At 47.3% G+C, this 20,822-nt stretch overlaps 1 protein-coding gene across 2 annotated transcripts in view; it reads right to left on the bottom strand.

The window, feature by feature from the left end:
* Nucleotides 1-20,822, bottom strand: part of CC2D1B (coiled-coil and C2 domain containing 1B) — a 154,860-nt gene that overhangs the window by 57,227 nt on the left and 76,811 nt on the right. For both annotated transcript variants that reach the window (XM_033916368.1, XM_033916367.1), the window contains 2 exons: nt 14,663-14,793; nt 5,734-5,806 (listed from right to left, as the gene is read on the bottom strand). In XM_033916368.1, coding sequence (XP_033772259.1) covers nt 5,734-5,806; nt 14,663-14,793 — 204 coding nt within the window. The remainder of the gene's footprint in view (nt 1-5,733; nt 5,807-14,662; nt 14,794-20,822) is intronic.

Raw genomic sequence — 20,822 nt, 5'->3', positions numbered from 1 at the left:
TAAAAGTTAAAAAATGTACTTATCATAGATATGGAGAAAATATACGGGACTGATGATAGCTCACGATATTAGTCAGTGACTTTGAAAAACGTACCAAATCTCTGGCTGTGAGCACTTGAGATCCCCGTTAGTCTCCACTATTATCTTATGACAGTACAAGAAGTATTTGTGCGACAGCGCAACAATATTAAGAGGATACATACTATATAATACATACATTTTCAGATATCATTGTATATTAATTTAGAATGACATATTGTATTTACAATGATACATGTAAGAAAATCAAGTGTATATTTTATGAGATCGTATAATTTTTTATGATACACTTGCTGTAGTATGAAAAAAGGAATTAAAAATTAAAAAAAAAAAAAGGCACAACATTTATTTATTTTTAAAATTTCTAGATTACAGGTTCACATACATAATGTAAAAAGACATACTTAAAAATGTATAGACTCGAACATCTATACACAATTGAAAATCACATAAAATATCAGTGCCCCAGTTCAAATTTGATCCTTGTGAAAGAGCTACCAACATCTTATTTATGGAAAGCTCTAACAAATAGATGGGTTTTTTAACAGTTTTTTAAAGGATCTAAATTCAGAACACAACCTCAATAAACCCTTCATTGTATTCCATAGCCTTGGCCCAGCCACCAAGATCGCTGCCATCCAGGTATTTTTAAAGTGTGCATCATAAGTTTGTTCAAGGGACAGTCTCATTGCCGTTTGTGAGCATAGTTTGCGTTTTGGCATATATCTTCTCAGTGCCTCAACCAAATATTCTGGTGCCTCCCCGTAGAGTATATGATGTATTATGGTCAAAATTTTGTACCCAAGACGGTACTCCATGGACAACCAATGTAATTGCTTCAGCACTGGAGATATATGCTTATAGTGAGATATCGTAGCAAGGGAACCACTTGGGATAAAGAGAGGACTGATCTTTTAAGAGGGGTAAAAGGGACAGGTTTTATTGTTGTGGTGGCATTAGACTATTTTTGGGAAAACTACCACATAAAGGAAAAAGGACTGTCTGGTTAATTTGCTACCACTAAGAACATAATTGCCATATTGCGACAGACTGAAGATCTATCAAGCTCAGTATCCTATTTCCAATAATGGCCAACCCAGGTCCCAAGTAAAACTGTATATGTATGAATTTTAGGAGAAAGGTTAATAGATTTGTAAGGGCAATGTATTTTTTTTTTTTTTTTTTGCGTGGCTATCAATGAGGGTCAAGGGACATCAGAATGTTTGGGAGTTATTCTGATGATTACAGGTAGAAATGTAGCTGCATTAGGAAGGGGTGAGGACTCAAAATTGGTTGATGGCAATTTCTGGGAATATGAATAAAGTTGGTTTCTCAGAGATGTAGATGATATCCACAAAAGATAAGTATGAATATACAGAGTCATTATATACAGAATATCTCCAGGTCCAAGTAGCTTCTGTCTTATCTTTGTGTAAATAGGTGGCAAAAGATGAGGGATCATGGAAGAATGCTACATTGCCTGTATTTCAATGCACATTCAGTAATTAATTTCTTATTTTTTGTTATAATTATTTTTATTAAAAAGCTTCAAAATGGAAAATACAAAACTAGAAAATAATGCTTAGTGACAGAGAACAACCAACAATGCTTCCCTTCCCTTCTCCACAGCTATTCATCTCAGAGAAAAAGATCTCGCAAAATAAGGCTGTAGTTAAATTAAATTGTCTGGCCTATATTACTACCCCAATGGGTATACAAATTCAAGAAAGGTGTCCATATTTTGTCAGATTTCTCTAGGTGATTTTTTTTATTTTTTTTTTACTTTAATGCTGGCTTTTACAAAGCTGCGGTAGAGGTTTCTACCGCAGGCTGGTGAGGTAAATGCTCCAATGCGCAAAGAATTCCTATGAGCGTTGAAGCATTTACCTTGCCAGCCTGCAGTAGAAGAAACCTCTACCATGGCTTTGTAAAATGAGCCCTAAATATTTTAAGTTCATTCAAAATATCAAATGTAACAATTCAAGAAAACAACTACAAATTCACAATCATCATGTAAATGACACACATGTAAGAACATAAGAATTGCCGCTGCTGTGTCAGACTAGTGGTCCATCATGCCCAGCAGTCCGCTCCCGCGGCGGCCCTTAGGTCAAAGACCAGTGCCCTAACTGCGACCAGCCCTACCTGTGTACGTTCCGGTTCAGTAGGAACTTGTCTAACTTTGTCTTGAATCCCTGGAGGGTGTTTTCCCCTATAACAACCTCCGGAATAGCGTTCCGGTTTTCCAACACTCTGGGTAAAGAAGAACTTCCTTACATATGTACGGAATCTATCCCTTTTAACTTTAGAGAGTGCCCTCTCGTTCTCTCTACCTTGGAGAGGGTGAACAGTCTGTCTTTATCTACTAAGTCTATTCCCTTCAGTATCTATCATCTATTATGTTTCTATCATGTCCCATCTCAGTCTCCTCTTTTCAAGGGAGAAGAGGCCCAGTTTCTCTAATCTCTTGTTGTACGGCAACTCCTCCAGCCCCATTTTAGTCGCTCTTCTCTGGACCCTTTTGAGTAGTACCGTGTCCTTCTTCATGTATGGCGACCAGTGCTAGATGCAGTATTCCAGGTGAGGGTGTACCATGGCCCGGTACAGCGGCATGATAACCCTCTCTGGTCTGTTCATGATCCCTTTCTTAATCATTCCTAGCATTCTGTTCACCTTTTTCGCCACCGCCACGCATTGCGCAGACAGCTTCATTGACTTGTCGACCAGTACTCCCAATTTAGTTTGCTCCCTATTCAACTATGGTGGAGATCACTGTAGGCGGAACAATTTTGTATTTAAAGGAAGCCTAACATTCAACATACTTTGAAAATTTTTTTATTTAATCTGCCCATAAATCACTATATACAGAAGTGCCCATATTCCTATATCCCTTCCAAAATTGATTCATATGTTTAGATGAAAGAGTGAAAGGCAGCGGGTGTATGGATATACCATCAATATAGAAATTTTCTACCAGCTTAGCAGAAGAGATATTCTAAATGTGTTCCTATATATTGCCTGTCAATCCTAGTCAGTAAGAGGTGGGCCTAGTTCCTGCTCCTGGAGCAAATGAGGGTTAAGTGACACAAGATACTGCAGTAGGAGTTGAATCCAGTTCCCCAGGATCTCAATTCGCTACATTAATCTTTAGGTTATTCCTTCACTCCACTTCTGAAGTAAAGAAGTGCTGTTTGAGTTGTTGATGGTTACAGAGTATCCTGGGTTAGTAAGGAGCCAAGGGCTTAAGTTGCTATTTAGCCTAATGACATCGCTTCTGCTTTGGAATATCAAATCTGTGGCCCTTACGCTGCCTAAAACGTCATCTTATAAAATTACCACTACCAGTTTTGAAAATCCATGCATAATTTAAGACAGATGCTTAAGTCAGACATTCAATTACTTGCTGGCAATTCAGCTGTTAATTATATATAATTAACAGCTGAATTTTGTCACAGAACATATAAATTTTCTCAGTGCCCTAGCCCAAACCATGCCTTTTGTAGATGAATAAAAAATGTGGCCTTTCCATTTATAAAACAGCCATATTCATCTGTAGAACTGCCAATAAAAAAAAAAAAAAAAAAAAGAATATACCGTATTTTTCGCTCCATAAGATGCACCTGACCATAAGACACACCCTAGATTTAGAGAAGGAAAACAAGAAAAAATACATTCTGAACCCAAGCTTTACACCCAGCCCCCCACACTTCTTGCCAGGCTCTGCACCCTGTCCCCCCTTCCCTACCAGGCTCTGCACCCTGTCCCCCCTTCCCTACCAGGCTCTGCACCCTGTCTCCCCTTCCCTACCAGGCTCTGCACCCTGTCCCCCCTTCCCTACCAGGCTCTGCACCCTGTCCCCCCTTCCCTACCAGGCTCTGCACCCTGTCCCCCCTTCCCTACCAGGCTCTGCACCCTGTCCCCCCTTCCCTACCAGGCTCTGCACCCTGTCCCCCCTTCCCTACCAGGCTCTGCACCCTGTCCCCCCTTCCCTACCAGGCTCTGCACCCTGTCCCCCCTTCCCTACCAGGCTCTGCACCCTGTCTCCCCTTCCCTACCAGGCTCTTCACCCTGTCCCTCCCTTCCCTCCACCACCCAAACAGAAGATCACTGATGAAAAAGAGCTCAGTGACTATTATAAGCTGCGGAAGAGAAAGACATTTGAGGATAACATACGGAAAAACAGGACAGTAAACAGCAACTGGATAAAGTATGCACAATGGGAAGAAAGTCTGAAAGAAGTACAGAGGGCTCGCTGCATATACGAGTGGGCTTTAGACGTTGACTACCGAAATGTTACTATCTGGCTGAAGTATGCCGAAATGGAAATGAAGAATCGCCAGATTAATCATGCGTGCAACATTTGGGATCGAGCCATTACCACCCTGCCAAGGGTCAATCAGTTCTGTTACACTTATAATATGCAGCCACTGCCCGGCATCCCCAGCGAAAAAGGACAAACTCTGGGAATCCTTGAAGAGACTTTGTAATTATCTATAAAAATGCAGAGGATTTAAACAGCTTGCATGTAGTCAGGTCCTCTCTGAGATCCAAAGCCTTTACCTGGTCAAGATCCAGCACCCCCACCCCCACCCCTAGATGTGATGCAGAATCACCTGCTACCGAGGACTCAGATTGGAAAAGTAAAGTCCACATCATCCCAGTCCTCCTGCGACTGAACCGCCATCTCTTACACATGGCTCTGCTGAGGGGGAATTGTGCCCATAGAGGGAAGAGACCCCCGGCATCGGCACCTGAGGGTTCCATGCAGCTGCTGTTAATTCAATATGCATCATACATCATTATTAATGAATTCCAGAGCAAAGCCTTGACCAGGACATCCTGAGGGCCCCTGCAGTCGTTTCCTTGTCTCTTTCTGTGGTTTTGCGGCAGGTACGCAGCTGCACTTCACTACAGATGCACTTTTGATCTTTCGCAGTTCTAACCAGGACTTTTGACCTGAAACTCGAGCCATCTGGACAAGCTAAGCGTAGTCTCGGAGCTCTGAAGAATCCCTTCACTGCAGCAGCGCCGCCACCGTTTCAGATGAATGATCTCCGCCGGTTTCTTGAACCTTGGAGAGCAACTGGGCAGTAATTCTGCCATAGCAGGAGAGAAGAGGACCTAAAAAAAATCCCCAAACAAACCCAAAAACAATGTCCCAGGAGTTGACAAGTACGACAGTAATTCTAATCCACTGAAGGTTACAAATCTGGTGCACTCCTGCCCTTTGGAGTGACATATACTCCCACGTCATTGTTCTTGCGCCAGACCAATTTTGCGCCTGAATTATGCCTGATGGAATAAATTGCAGTTTTCCTTTTTTATGCCAAATCCCCTTCCTCTGTGTGACATCCATCCCTAAAATATTGTTTCTTCTTTGGGTTACTCACTGTAGCGATTCAGACATGCAGCCTACCGCTAACCCGAAAGCCTCTCCTTTGCCGCATGGGTAAAAAAATGTTATATTCGCTTCATAAGACACACAGGCATTTCCACCCACTTTTTTTTTTGGGGGGGGGGGAGTGCGTCTTATGAAGCGAAAAATACGGTAATATATGCAGTCAGTGCTGCTGCTGGTCACATAACTATTTAAATCAGACTTGGTGGCTAGTGGATTTTTAGACATCAATCCACTTTTTAGCAAATGCAGAATTTGGCAAAGAGTTCTGCGGGAGACACTATGCAAGAACTTACCAGGAGGTATTGGCAGCTCATCAAAATTCACATTTCGCCCAGCTTTTTGTGCTCTGATGGCATCTTGGTATTGCTACAATGAAAGGATATGATTTAAATATGTTGCAGTACAAAATCTAAAATAATGATCAAAACTCTTTTAGAAAGACGCAATAAATTCTCCACACAAATATTCAATTTTTGCAGCAGAAATATGTCCAAAAGTGCCTTAGAGCTCTAAGTGTATTCCTATGATCCTCCCAGAAAATGGCCGAAGCCAGACGGCAGTCCAAAAAAAAAGCAGAATACATGTCTTGTGTTGAAAAGACTAATTCAGCAGTAAAGCACAGTTACTTACCGTAACAGGTGTTATCCAGGGACAGCAGGCAGATATTCTTAACGCATGGGTGACGTCACCGACGGAGCCCCGGTACGGACATTTTTCACTAGAAAGTTCTAGTTGGCCGCACCGCGCTTGCGCGAGTGCCTTCCCGCCCGACGGAGGAGTGCATGGTCCCCAGTTAAGATAAGCCAGCTAAGAAGCCAACCCGGGGAGGTGGGTGGGTCGTAAGAATATCTGCCTGCTGTCCCTGGATAACACCTGTTACGGTAAGTAACTGTGCTTTATCCCAGGCAAGCAGGCAGCATATTCTTAACGCATGGGTGACCACCAAGCTAACAGAGAGGGAGGAGGGATGGTTGGCCATTAGGAAAATAAATTGTGTAATACAGATTGGCCGAAGTGCCCATCCCGTCTGGAGAAGGTATCCAGACAGTAGTGAGTAGTGAATGTGTGAACTGAGGACCAAGTGGCAGCCTTGCAGATTTCCTCGATGGGCGTGGAACGGAGGAAAGCCACAGAAGCAGCCATAGCTCTGACCCTGTGGGCCGTGACAGCACCTTCCAGTGAGAGACCGGCCCGAGCATAACAGAACGCAATGCAGGCAGCAAGCCAGTTGGAAAGCGTCCGTTTGGAGACAGGACGACCTAGACGGTTAGGGTCGAAGGACAAAAGGAGCTGAGGAGATGAGCGGTGAGCCCTGGTATGGTCAAGGTAGTAAGCAAGGGCATGCTTACAGTCCAGCGTGTGCAACGCTTGTTCCCCAGGATGAGAATGGGGCTTAGGGAAAAAGACAGGCAACACAATGGACTGGTTGAGGTGAAATTCCGAGACCACCTTGGGAAGGAATTTAGGATGGGTACGCAGAACCACCTTGTCATGGTGAAAAACAGTGAAAGGTGGGTCAGCCACCAGTGCATGCAGCTCCTGGCAGAGGTGATGGCAATGAGGAAAAGCACCTTCCATGTAAGAAATTTGAGCGAAGTTGTGGCAAGAGGCTCAAACGGAGGTTTCATGAGCGCTGATAAAACCACATTCAGGTCCCAGACAACTGGAGGAGGCTTCAGAGGTGGTTTGACATTGAACGCAGTGATGGCACTGAGGTGGACTCTGATTGAGGTCGACTTGAGGCCAGCGTCAGAGAGAGAGAGCAAATAGTCCAGTACGGGTTCCACCGCCAAAGAGGTGGGATCGTGATGATGAAGCAGACACCAAGAGGAGAACCGGGTCCACTTCTGCTGGTAACATTGGAGGGTGGCCGGTTTCCTGGAGGCATCCAGAATACGACGGACAGGCTGAGATATATTCTCTGGGGAGGCCAGCCCGAGAGAAACCAAGCTGTCAGGTGGAGCGAGGACAGATTGGGATGTAGTAGAGACTGATGCTGCTGTGTAAGTAGAGTAGGAAACACAGGAAGAGGAATGGGCTCCCTGGAGCTGAGCTGGAGTAGGAGGGAGAACCAGTGTTGACAAGGCCACCGAGGGCGATGAGAATCATGGTGGCTCTGTCTCTGCGGAGTTTGAATAACGTCCGCAACATCAGAGGCAGTGGAGGAAAGGCATAGAGGAACCGATCCGTCCAGTCGAGCAGGAATGCATCCGGGGCCAGACGATGAGGAAAGAAGAGTCTGGAACAGAACTGGGGCAGCTGATGGTTGTGAGGAGCTGCAAAGAGGTCCACCTGAGGAGTGCCCCAGCAAGCAAAGATGGAGCGGAGTGTGGGAGGATCCAGAGTCCACTCGTGAGGTTGAAGGATGCGGCTGAGATTGTCTGCCAGGGAGTTCTGTTCGCCCTGGATATAGACAGCCTTGAGGAAGAGATTGCGGGCCGTGGCCCAGGTCCAGATGCGGATGGCCTCCTGACAGAGGAGGGGAGATCCGGTGCCGCCTTGCTTGTTTATGTAGTACATGGCGACTTGGTTGTCTGTGCACAGGAGAAGAACCTGAGGGTAGAGAAGGTGCTGGAAGGCCTTGAGAGCATAGAACATGGCCCTGAGTTCCAGGAAATTGATGTGATGTTGACGCTCCTGAGGGGTCCAGAGTCCCTGAGTGCGGAGTTCTGCCAGGTGAGCTCCCCATGCATAGGGGGAGGCATCTGTGGTTATGATCATGGAGTGAGGGGGAAGATGAAAGAGTAGACCCCTGGAAAGATTGGATGAGTTCAACCACCATTGAAGAGATTGCTGAAGAGACGATGTCACAGAGATGGAATGAGAAAGAGGATCCGTGGTCTGTGACCATTGGTTGGCATGAGTCCATTGAGGTGTTCTGAGGTGGAGTCGCGCCAGAGGAAGCACATGGACCGTCGAGGCCATGTGGCCCAGGAGGACCATCATCTGCCGAGCTGGAATGGAATGATGAAGGAGCACTTGACGGCAGAGGTGGAGAAGGGTCCGTTGGCAGTCGGAGGGGAGAAACGCCCTCATGAGAGTGGTGTCGAGAACGGCTCTAATGAACTGAAGTCGCTGTGTGGGAAGTAGATGCGACTTGGGGTAGTTGATCTCGAACCCCAGGAGATGGAGGAAGGAGATGGTGTACTGAGTGGCTTGAAGCACAAGTGGAGACGTAGGTGCTTTTACCAACCAATCGTCCAAGTATGGGAACACCTGGAGGTTGTGAGACCTGAGAAAGGCCGCCACTACAATAAGGCACTTGGTGAACACCCTGGGCGATGATGCTAGGCCAAAGGGTAGCACTTTGTACTGATAGTGGCGGTGCTGAATCTGAAATCGGAGGTAGCGACGGGAATTCAGATGGATTGGAATGTGAGTGTAGGCCTCTTTGAGGTCCAGGGAACATAGCCAGTCGTGTTGAGAGAGAAGAGGATAAAGCGTGGCCAGGGAGAGCATTCTGAACTTTTCCTTGACCAGACACTTGTTGAGGTCCCGGAGATCGAGGATGGGACGAAGGTCTCCTGTCTTCTTGGGAACCAGGAAGTAGCGGGAGTAGAATCCCTGACCCCTTTGGTCTGTGGGAACTTCTTCGATGGCATTGAGAAGAAGGAGGGATTGGACCTCCCTTAGGAGGAGAAGGGACTGGGAGGAGTGAGACGCAGACTCTATTGGAGGGTTGTCTGGTGGAAGAGTCTGGAAGTTGAGAGAGTAGCCGTGGCAGATGATGTTGAGGACCCACAGGTCTGATGTGATGACCTCCCAACGGTTGAGGAAGTGTTGGAGACGTCCTCCGATTGGCTGAGGAAGCGGCAATGATGGTGGAAGACTGGCTATGCCCTGGAGAAAAGAGTCAAAAGGGCTGAGATGGTTTTGACGGAGGAAGAGGCTTGGCAGGTTGGTGAGATTGAGAGCGAGCCTGAGTGTGTTGTTGTTGACGAGGTCTGCGAGGCTGCTGTTGGGGCGGGTTGAGAGGCCTGGCCGAGAACCTGCGCTGGTAAGAGGATTGTGGTCTATAAGGACGAGCAGGTGGAGCCTTCTTTTTAGGTTTTACCAGAGTGTCCCATCTGGTCTCATGTGCTGAGAGCTTCTGGGTGGTCGAATCCAGGGACTCCCCAAAAAGTTCTTCCCCAAGACAGGGTGCGTTAGCTAGGCAGTCTTGGTGGTTGATGTCAAGATCAGATACCCTCAACCAGGCCAGACGCCGCATGGCAACAGCTATGGCAGACGCTCGGGAGGTCAGCTCAAATGAATCATAAATAGAGCGCACCATGAATTTCCGCAGTTGAAGGAGGCTGGAAATTTGTTGTTGATAGAGTGGAACTTTGCGGTCAGGGATGTATTTTTGTAGGGCGGATAGTTGTTGCACAAGATGTTTCATATAAAATGAGAAGTGAAATGTGTAATTATTCGCCCTGTTGGCTAGCATTGCATTTTGATAAAGGCGTTTGCCAAACTTATCCATCGTTTTGCCTTCTCTGCCAGGAGGGGTGGAGGCATAAACACTGAAGCCCTGAGTTTTCTTTAAAGTAGACTCAACGAGGAGAGACTCATGGGGCAATTGAGGTTTGTCAAAACCCGGAATTGGGATGACCCTGTATAGGCTGTCAAGTTTACGAGGAGCTCCGGGGACAGTGAGTGGATTTTCCCAATTCTTATAAAAAGTTTCCCGCAGTATGTCATGGACGGGTAACTTGAGGAACTCTTTGGGAGGTTGTTCAAAGTCTAAGGCATCCAGAAAGGCCTGGGACTTTTTGGAGTCGGACTCTAAAGGAATAGAAAGAGCCGCCGACATTTCCCTGAGGAATTTGGTGAAAGAGGATTGCTCAGGCTTGGAAGCGGCATCGGTCACTGAGGGTTCCTCATCTGTGGACGATGAGTCCTCCTCGGTACCGGGAGGGGATTCTTCCCATAAGTCCGGGTCCCTGATGTCAGTGTGCGCACGCCGAGATGTCGGGGTGGCAGGCTCGGTGTGGCGGGTCTTAGAAAGAGACTTGCCAGAGCGCATTGAGACGGTACCGGGAGAGGAAGACCGGTGCTGATCCCGGTCCCGGGAAGAGCGGTGTCGTTCTCGGTCCCGGGGAGACCGGTGCCCTTCCTGGTCCCGAGGAGGATCGGCTTCAGAGCGGGTCTGTACCACAGGACGAGAACGGAGTGGTTCAGCCGAGAGGATTGGCATGGAAGTGTTGAGTGGCACCGAGGGGGTGGACACCGGTGGGATGGTGCAAGGCTCGGGCCGGTCTGGTACCAAAAGAAGTGGTGCCAATAGGGTCGGTAGCAGGTGCTGGAGTTGTTGCTGCAGCTGTTCCTGCAATTTGTCTTGGAGTATGGCCGCGATGCGGTCATCCAGGGGTGGCACCGGTACCGCTTTTTTCTTTTTCGGTTCCATAGGTGCTGCTCCACGCCCCAGCGATGAGGAGGCCAATGACGAGGCACTCACCGAGATCGGGGCGGAGCGTTTGCGGGGTCGGCGTGAGGCCGGGAGGACCGGCGTCGCCACTGTGGCAGGTGGGCGCTCAAGGGAGGTGGAAGGCTTTTTATCTGGCTTACCTGGTGCCAGCGACCCCGAGGAAGGATCGGGCGTCGTCGAAGTGGTCGGTGCCGTCTTTTGCGGTACCGTCGACGTCGCAGCAGTTTCCATAGCAGATCCGGTACCGAAAAGGATGTTCTGCTGGATCTGCTGATTTTTTAAGGTGCGTTTCTTAAGAGTGGCACAGCGGGTGCAGGTGTCAGCCCGATGCTCTGGACCCAAACACTGTAGGCACCAATTGTGTGGGTCAGTGAGAGAGATCGGGCGTGCACACCGCTGGCACTTCTTAAAGCCCGGTTGAGGGGGCATGAAGGGAAACACGGCCTCTGCAAAATCAAAGCCGGAGGTTTGTATGATGGCAACAGGCCCCGCCGGGGCCGGCCTGAAAAATAAAGAAAAAACAAAGTTTTTTTTTTTTTTTTTACTATTTAGAACGGAAAAAGAAACCCGAAGGGAAAAAGAGAAAAAACAAGAAAATAATGCGAGCGGGAAGGCAAAAAGGAAGTTTTCAACGGCCGTTGAAACCACATGCGTCTTCTTCGCTCCGCGGAAATGAAGAAACTGGGGACCACGCATTCATCCGTCGGGCGGGAAGGCACTCGCGCATGCGCGATGCAGCCAACTAGAACTTTCTAGTGAAAAATGTCCGTACCGGGGCTCCGTCGGTGACGTCACCCATGCGTTAAGAATATGCTGCCTGCTTGTCCTGGGATAATAGTCCAACACAAGGTTTGTATAAGACTATTACTGCTGAATTAGCCTTTTTAACACAAGATGTATATTCTGCTTATTTGGACTGACTTGTGCTATCTGCAATCTATAGTTTTCCCTATTGTGAGAGTGCCTTAAAAAATTTACAGGATACATGGGCAATCACAAAATGAACCCCCTCTCTTGTATGATCTGCTGGAGTGTCAAATCTAGCCTCCTCCTAAAAGTATCACTACCCCAGCTTTCTGGAACACTGCACATGCCTCTATGCACTCTCCCACCCACCAACTTTTTGAGTTTAGCATACTGATCAAAACCGAGATGGGTCTCCTTTAACATAGTGACATCCATCCTCTTGTCTATTTAAAGCTTGCAGAATTTTCTGGTGCTTTATAGGGGATAAGATCCTATCCATATTTCATGAGGTTACTGTGACCAAAGCTTAAGTTATTTCCAAAAACTAATACCATAAGTACGAGTATAAAAACCAGTTTGTCATTAAGGAGGATTGTCCCAATCTCCAACCCTCCCCACTTCAGTGAGTAACTCATTAGCTGTCCCAAGCCATGTACTCCCTCTTAAGTCAATCAACACCTTGGTCAACAATCCCACCCCCAACAATTCCAACCCCCATCCTTCCGTACCACAGCCCTCCCAACATATAACTATGATACCAGCCCCAAAAAAGGAACCATGGCCACTCTGAGATCCCTCCCACCAAATGTAAGGAAGGAGAAATTAGGTTCTTACCTGCTAATTTTCTTTCTGTTAGCCTGTAGACTGGTACAGTTCCTTACGGATGGGTTAAATCTCACTGTGAGATCAAACTTTGATTGTAGTATATTAGCTGAGGCTCCCCCTCCTAACCCAGTCTGTTCTCAGTCTCCCTTTTCTTTCCGGACAGAGCTTGGATGGGTCCTGTTTGGGAATCTATCTGACCTTGGGGGGTGTCAAACCTGGTGGGTCTTGCCTCCCCCCCTTCCTCCACCTCCCCATATTTTTGTAGAGGTGCCTCAGCTGGCAGCCTGGCCACCAATACCGGTCAGACCTCCGGCTTTGAGAGCCAGTGGAGTCTGTTCTGAAAAAAAAAAAAAAAATCCTGAGGCTGTGCTAGTCTAAAGGGCTTTTCCCCTTTGAAACTGCTGTCTTTTCTGTGTTCTCTCAACTAACCAGCACTTATTTTACAGCTAGAGCCGTTTTAAGCACAATGAGCACTTTGCAGGGGGAAAAAAAAGCTCATTATGCTCCAGACGCGAGACACTCACAGCCGGCCTATGCAAGTGTTGTACAGGCCAGAGTAGTGGGGGATCCTCGTTGGCATCAGGAGCCAGCGGCTAGGGAACCCCGCCACAAGTGCTTTGCAAGTCGGCAGCTGATCGTGGAGAAGCCTGGGCTTCCCCCGACGCCCACGCAGGAGGTTTCCCAGCCGCTGACAATCAGAGTAAAAAGGATTCCCTTACCGCTGAAGTGGCTGGGGACTCCCTTACCGCTGCTGCCAGCTCGCCTGCTTTGGCGGCTGGGAAAGTTCAGGCTTCCCAGATGCTACAGGCCTCTGGAGATCCAGTTTTGGCGGGAAGCACATCCATTATTCCAGTGTCCTCAGGTAACCTTCCCCCTGTATTGGAGAGACAGGGGCAGGATTCTGCTGGGTTCCCTGCTGTGGCAGGGAGTCCCTTGGGGCTGCCAGGCGTTTTCCCCCAGGAATTTGTTTTAGCAACATGATGGTGCGCATGCATGTGTGTGATGTCATTGTGTTACATTCATGCATGCTTGGAGGCCCTCCAGATGCAGTCCCGTGCTCTTGTCAGAGCCAGGGCCTTCCAAAACCTGGACAAACTGCTGGATTTTTAAAATCCATTTGGACAATCAGACAGTCCTCTAAAAAGAGGACATGTCTAGGTAAATCTAGATGTCTGGTAACTCGATGCTCATTAAAACGCAACGATGGGGACAGACATGACCGTCAGGAGCGGGAACTAAACATTAAGAGGAAGCTGCTCTCCGCACATGCTCAGTCAAGTCTTAAAGGTTAATGAGCTAGGGGAGAGCACTGGCACACAGACTAAGTCAGTTCACCTACAAGTGTGCCTGTATTTTCCCTGCTTGTATACAAAGACATTTATTTACTCTCTCTCTTTTCGAAGGATGTAGATTTGGATCTAATCGTGCACTATGTTTAGTTTGTGCTAAAATATAGACCACCCAAAGGCTTAAGAAATTTCTCAGCACTGTACTTTTCTAAAGCTACAGTTGAAGAAAACAGAAGGAATTTAAAAAAATGAACAATATTCTCCCACGAGGGAAAAAAAATTGATTTTTATTTAGATTCTTTAATGTCTAACTTTTTGCTGCAGCTCCTGCTTCAACAGATAAAAGGGCCTTAGTGTGATGTGATATACCCTGCTCAGCTACATAAATTCCCAGCATAGTGTAAGAGAGTCTTGAGGATGGCCAAGATGATCACTGTTTAAGATCATGATTAAAGCCTCCAGCTCTAATGTATAATGACAAGACAGGCAATGATGGATGAACAAAGAATTTACTCTATTGCTATTATATCTCAGATTGCTTTTATGTGGCCTAGAACAGCAATTCAGACAACACTCAGCTGTCCAGTCAGCCTCTAAACCAGGAGTGGGCAACCACGATCCTCAACCCAGTGAGGTTTTTCCCCAATGAATATGCATGAGATCTATTTGCATTGTATGCTAATAGATCTCCTGCAAATTCATTCAGGAAATCCTGAAAACAACCAGGGTGTGGACCTTGAAGACTGAGTTTGCCTACCCCTGCTCTAAATCCATGGGCAGCCTTTGCAATGGTCATCTTGAATTCTGATTCATTCACCTAGCTGTACTTTGGAATCTATCAAAAATACAGTTTCCATTAATTTTTGTGTTATAAGTGGTTCCCATAAGGTCTGAAATCCAAGAGCACCGCTGAACAGATTTCTGCACTGAATAAGCAGCTGCAGCTTTTACCTTGGCTATTCGCTCATGCATTCTAGCTTTGCGATCATCTCCGCTGGCTTTGGCCTGTTCTGCTGCTGACTTGTATTTTTCCATTCTTTGCTGTAATGCTTCCAGCACAGTGCCTGGCTGCTGTGGGGCACCTTTGACATGAAAGAATTTGAGTGATATGGAACAGCTAAGAAAGCACAGTTACTTATTGTAACAGGTACATCCAGGGACAGCAGGCAGATATTCTCATATATGGGTGACGGTCATCCACGGAGCCTCGATGCGGACAGCCTCACAAGCAGACTTGCTTGAAGAACTTTTAGACAGTTCGTGACTGCCGCACCGCGCATGCCTTCCTGCTCAATGTAGGGCGCATATCTCCTCAGTTCAGATAGCTAGCCAAGAAGCCAACCAGGGGAGGTGGGTGGGTTGTGATAATATCTGCCTGCTGTCCCTGGATAACATCTGTTACAGTAAGTAACTGTGCTTTATCCCAGGACAAGCAGACAGCATATTCTCACATATGGGTGACCTCCAAGCTAAACAGAATGGGATGGTGGGAGAGTTGGCAATTCAGGAGAATAAATTTTGCAATACTGCCTGGACAAAGTGGCCATCCCATCTGGAAAAAGAAACCAGATAATAATGAGAGGTGAAAGTATGAACTGAGAACCAAGTGTCAGCCTTGCAGATTTCCTCCATAGGAGTAGATCTAAGAAAAGCAACAGATGCCGCCATGGCTGTGACTTTATGGGCTGTGATTCGACTCTATAGATGCAATCCAGCCTGAATATAGCAGAAAGATGTAAGCAGCCAACCAGTTGGAGATAGTGCGCTTGGAAACTGGATGTCCCAACTAGAGGTCTGCACGGGAACGGGGATCGCGGGGATCCCGCAGGTTCCTCCCCTGGCTCACGGGACTCCCACGGGGACGCCCCCTGGCCCACGGGACTCCCATGGGGATGAAAACAGCCTACCTAAATTCTGGCGATGCAGGCATGCAGCTTACAAGTCCGGCGTCGCGGCGGGAAATAGCCATGCTGAGCAGTGAGCTCAGCACGTACACAGATGAAAGCCTTGCTTGCTGATTGGTCCGGCGGCCCCGCCCTGCCGCCGGACCAATCTGTGTACGTGCTGAGCTCACTGCTCAGCATGGCTATTTCTCGCCGCGACGCCGGACTTGTAAGCTGCATGCCTGCATTGCCAGAATTTAGGTAGGCTGTTTTCATCCCCGTGGGAGTCTCGTGCGCTATGGCTCTAAGTCAGGGGTGCCCAACACGTCGATCGCGATCAACCGGTAGTTCAGGAAGGCAACGTGAGTCGATCGCAGAGCCCATCCCGGGCTCCGTGATAGACTCGTGTTGCCGTCCCGATCTACCGGGCCTATCAGCCTTCCTCTCCCCGACGTCAAAGACGCCGACGCGGGCATTAGGCTGTTTTTGTCATTTCAGGTGGGGGGTGGCAGCGGCAGCAGCAGCCTGAAAAAGAAATCATCCTGGCCGGGGTTGGTGTCATGCTCCGGAGCTTTTACAGCCTTCCTATCTCCCTCTCCCTTCTACCTGCTTCTGGCCACACCCCCTGCTCCGCGGCTCTCTTCGGCAACTCAGCAGCAGCGATCGACACAAGCTTCTGACGTCGGGGCCTACCCTCTGCGAGTCCCACTTGTTTCAACTTCCTTTTTCCACAAAGGCGGGACTCGTAGAGGGAAGGCCTCGATGTCGGCAGCTTGTCTTGATCACCGCTGCTGACGAGTTGCTGAAGAGAGCCGCGGAGCAGGGGGTGTTGCCAGGTGCAGGTAGAAGGGAGAGGGCCAGATGCAGGACTCGTGGGTGAGGGAGGAGAAAGAGAGAGGGGAGGGAAACAAAAGGAAATATTTCATACTGGGCTGGGCCGGAGTGGAGGGAGGGTGGAAAGATTCTGGCTACCGGGTGCAGTAACAAAGGAAAAGGGGGGAAAGCTGAAAATGGAGATAGTGACACAAAGAAGAGAAAGGTTAAGTAGGACCTACTGAATAAGGATAGAGATACAGAGGGGACATGAAGACGAGGTGAAATAGAGACATAGAAGCAATGCTGAAAAAGTGGTGGAGGGGGGAGATAAAGACATTGAAAGGGCAAATGGTGAACATGGGGTAAAGACAAGGACAGAGACAAATGAAGATTCTGAAAAAGTGGTGAGATAGGGATATAGGTGAGATGGACACAAAGAAGGGTGATGCTGGAAAATAGGTGGAATGGTAATTCTGACAAACACAGAAGGGAAATCTGGATCAAGGAGAGATGGGGCTCAGGCTGGATGGAATGAGGAGAAATGCCTTGTTGGCCCGGAACTTCCTCTCCTACGTCAGAATTGACGTCAGGGTGCGGAATGCTGGTCAGCGCGACGCTTCTGCAGGGAAAGCTTGGGACAGCGGTGGCTTGGGGGCTATTCCCCGATGGTGGTGGCAGCAAACCGAGTGGCTTGGGGGAGGGCACGGAGAAAGAAAGAAAGGGGGCAGACAGGGAGACAGAAAGAAGGAGGAACAGGGAGACAGAAAGAAAAAGTTGGGGGAGAGAATGAGGTCTGGAGGAGAGGAAACATACAGGAGGCTGAAAGAAAGGAAGAAAGATTGGATGCACAGTCAGAAGAAGAAAGTGCAACCAGAGACTCATGAAATCACCAAACAGCAAAGGTAGGAAAAATGATTTTATTTTCAATTTAGTGATCAAAATGTGTCTGTTTTGAGAATTTATATCTGCTGTCTATATTTTGCACTATGGCTCCCTTTTACTAAACCACAATATCGTTTTCTAGCGCAGGGAGCCTATGAGCATTGAGAGCAGCGCGAGGCATTCAGCGTAACTCTCTGTGCTAAAACCTACTATTGTGGTTTAGTAAAAAGGGAGGAGGTATATTTGTCTATTTTTGTATTTTGTTACCGAGGTGACATTGCATAGAGTCATCTGCCGTGACCTCTTTGAAAAAACCCGGAATATGAATAATTAACATTTTCTCTGCCTTTCATTGTGCTTTGTGTTTTTTTTAAATTTTATTGTTGGTAGATCATTTTGACTTAATCATTATAAAAGTAGCTCGCAAGCCCATAAAGTGTGGGCACCCCTGCTCTAAGTCTTCTTACTCTGGGGCACCAGACCTCCCTCATACAAAGGCCGGGAATGCAGAGTTGGTTCCATTCTCGGTAGGGGATGCCTTGGTAGGCTCACTGCTCAGCCACTGGGAACCAGCATCTGTGACTCAGGGACGCTACTGCTGCCTGCCAAGCTTGGCAAAAGGGACCCCCGGCCAACTGCAAAGGAAGTCCTCAGCTGACAGTTTGTGAGTTCTCATCAGCTGAGTATTTATATTTTATATTTACATTAGAGGTTCTGGTAGAAACCCATTTACAAAGTATGTATTCTTCCCAATTAATATTTCCAAATTAATAAAGTCTCTTTGCTTATTTGTAAATGGGTCTCTACCAGAGCCTTTAATTCAGTAGCATAATTAAATAAAATAACTATTTCTGAAGTTTATAGGGAAGGATGGTGACGGAGGGGATTCCTCACGGGGACGGGTGGGGACGGAGGGGATTCCTCGTGGGGACGGGAGGGATTCCTCACGGGGACGGGTGGGGACGGGAGGGATTCCTCACGGGGACGGGTGGGATTTTGGCGGGGACGGGTGGGATTTCTGTCCCAACGCAACTCTCTAGTCCCAACTTGTTTGGATCAAAGAAGACAAAGAGTTGAGGAGCAGATCTGTGTGGCTTAGTCCTTTGCAAGTAGAATGCCAAAGCATGCTTACAGTCCAGAGTATGAAGAGCTGTTTCTCTAGGATGAGAATGAGGCTTTGGAAAAAACACTGGAAGAACAATGGATTGATTGAGATGAAATTCTGAAACCACTTTAGGGAAGAATTTAGGATGAGTATGGAGGACCACCTTGTCATGATGGAATACTCTGAAAGGTGGGTCTGCTACTAAAGTTTGTAGCTCAATGACTGCGAGCAGATGTGAGAGTAATGAGGAAAACCATTTTCCAAGAGAGATATTTGAGATGAGCCGAAGCCATTGGTTCAAATGGAGGCTTCATCAACTGAGCAAGAACAACATTGAGATCCCAAACCACTGGAGGCAGTTTGAGAGGTGGCTTGACACTGAAAAGCCCTTTCATAAATCTGGAAACCACAGGCTGATGGAAAGCAGCAATTGCACCGAGATGGACTCGAATGGATGTTGATTTGAGACCTGATTGAGATAAATGGAACAGGTAATCCAAAACTGAAGACAAGGAGGAAGATTGAGGCTTCTTGTGATGAATGGTACACAAAGCAGAAAATCTAGTCCATTTTTAGTTGTAACATTGCCTAGTGGCAGGCTTCCTAGAAGCCTCCAAAATGTCCTTGATAAATTGAGAGAACTGGAGAGTGGCAATTATGTTGAGAGGAACCAAGTTGTCAGGTGTAGAGACTGCAGGTTGGGATATCCCTGACTCTGTGTAAGTAGAGACAGAAAAACTGGTAGAATGAATGGCTCCCTGCTGCTGAGTTGAAGTAGAAGGAAGTAACAAGGTTGCCTGGGACACCGAGGAATTATCAGAATCATGGTGGCATGTTCTTGTTTGAGTTTGACAAGTGTCTTGAGAATGAGAGGGAATGGAGGAAATTCATACAAAAACTGATTCGGTCATTCCAGAAGAAACACATCTGCCTCCAGACGGTGAGGAGAGTATATCCTGGAACAGAACTGAGGCAGTTTGCTGTTGTGGGGAGACGCAAAGAGATCTATCTGAGGAGTCCCCCACTGAGAAAAAATGTGATGGAGAGGCACGGAATTTAGTGTTGTAGAAGACGACTCAATTTGTCCGCCAGACAGTTTTTCTCTCCTTGAATGTAGACCGCGTTCAAAAAGGTGTTGTGACGGATTGCACAATTCCACACCTTTTGAGCTTCCTGGCAGAGAGGGAGAGATCCTGTTCCTCCCTGCTTGTTGATGTAGTACATGGCAACTTGATTGTCTGTACGAATGAGGACTACCAGATAATTTGCACCCCAGAGTGCTTAGGGAATTGAGAGATGTTCTGGCAGAACCATTAGCCGCGCTCTTCAATCTTTCCCTGGGCACGGGAAAAGTTCCACTAGACTGGAAAACAGCTAACGTCATTCTGCTCCACAAAAAGGGATGTAGGTTAGACACTGCAAATTACAGACCGGTAAGTCTCACGTCAATAGTGTGCAAGCTTATGGAAACATTGATTAAACACAAATTATACACGGTTATGGATGACGAGAGACTGAGGGATCCACACCAGCATGGATTTACTAAGGGGAGATCCTGCCAATCCAACTTGATCAGCTTCTTTGACGGGGTAACAAAAGAACTGGATAAAGGAGAGTCCCTGGATGTGTTGTATCTGGACTTCAGCAAGGCTTTTGACAGTGTCCCACACCGTAGACTTTTGAACAAGATGAGTTCATTGGGGCTAGGAGGAATATTAACTGCATGAGTTAAAGACTGGCTCAGTGGTAGACATCAGAGGGTGGTGGTAAATGGTACACCCTCTGAAAAGTCGGAAGTGCACAGTGGAGTACCGCAGGGCTCGGTCCTGGGCCCAATCCTATTTAATATCTTCATACAAGATCTGCCTCAGGGACTTCGGGGAAAAATTGCATTATTTGCCGATGATGCTAAATTGTGCAACATAGTGAGCGGAGATACCATGCCTGACGCTATGACACAGGACATACTTGTTCTGGAACACTAGTCTACTCTTTGGCAGCTGAATTTCAATGCCAAAAAGTGTAAGATAATGCACCTTGGTGGCAGAAACCCATGCAGAACCTACACTCTGAATGGTGAGACCTTGACCAGAACTGTGGCAGAACGAGACCTGGGAGTAATCATTAGTGATGATATGAAGGCAGCCAATCAGGTGGAGAAAGGCTCATCTAAAGCTAGACAAATGCTAGGTTGCATCCGGAGAAGCTTTGTCAGCCGAAGGCCCGAGGTGGTGATGCCGCTGTACAGGTCCATGGTGAGACCACATCTGGAGTACTGTGTACAGTTTTGGAGGCCACACTATCGGAAGGATGTGCTAAGAATGGAATCGGTTCAACGATTGGCCACCAAGATGGTCTCAGGGCTCAAGGATGTCCCTTATGAAGAACGACTAGGTAAGTTGCACCTTTACTCTCTCGAGGAACG

The sequence above is a fragment of the Geotrypetes seraphini genome, chromosome 12 (genome assembly GCF_902459505.1).
Source record: "Geotrypetes seraphini chromosome 12, aGeoSer1.1, whole genome shotgun sequence".
Lineage (NCBI taxonomy): Eukaryota > Metazoa > Chordata > Amphibia > Gymnophiona > Dermophiidae > Geotrypetes > Geotrypetes seraphini.
This window is presented reverse-complemented; position numbering and strand designations above follow the sequence as displayed.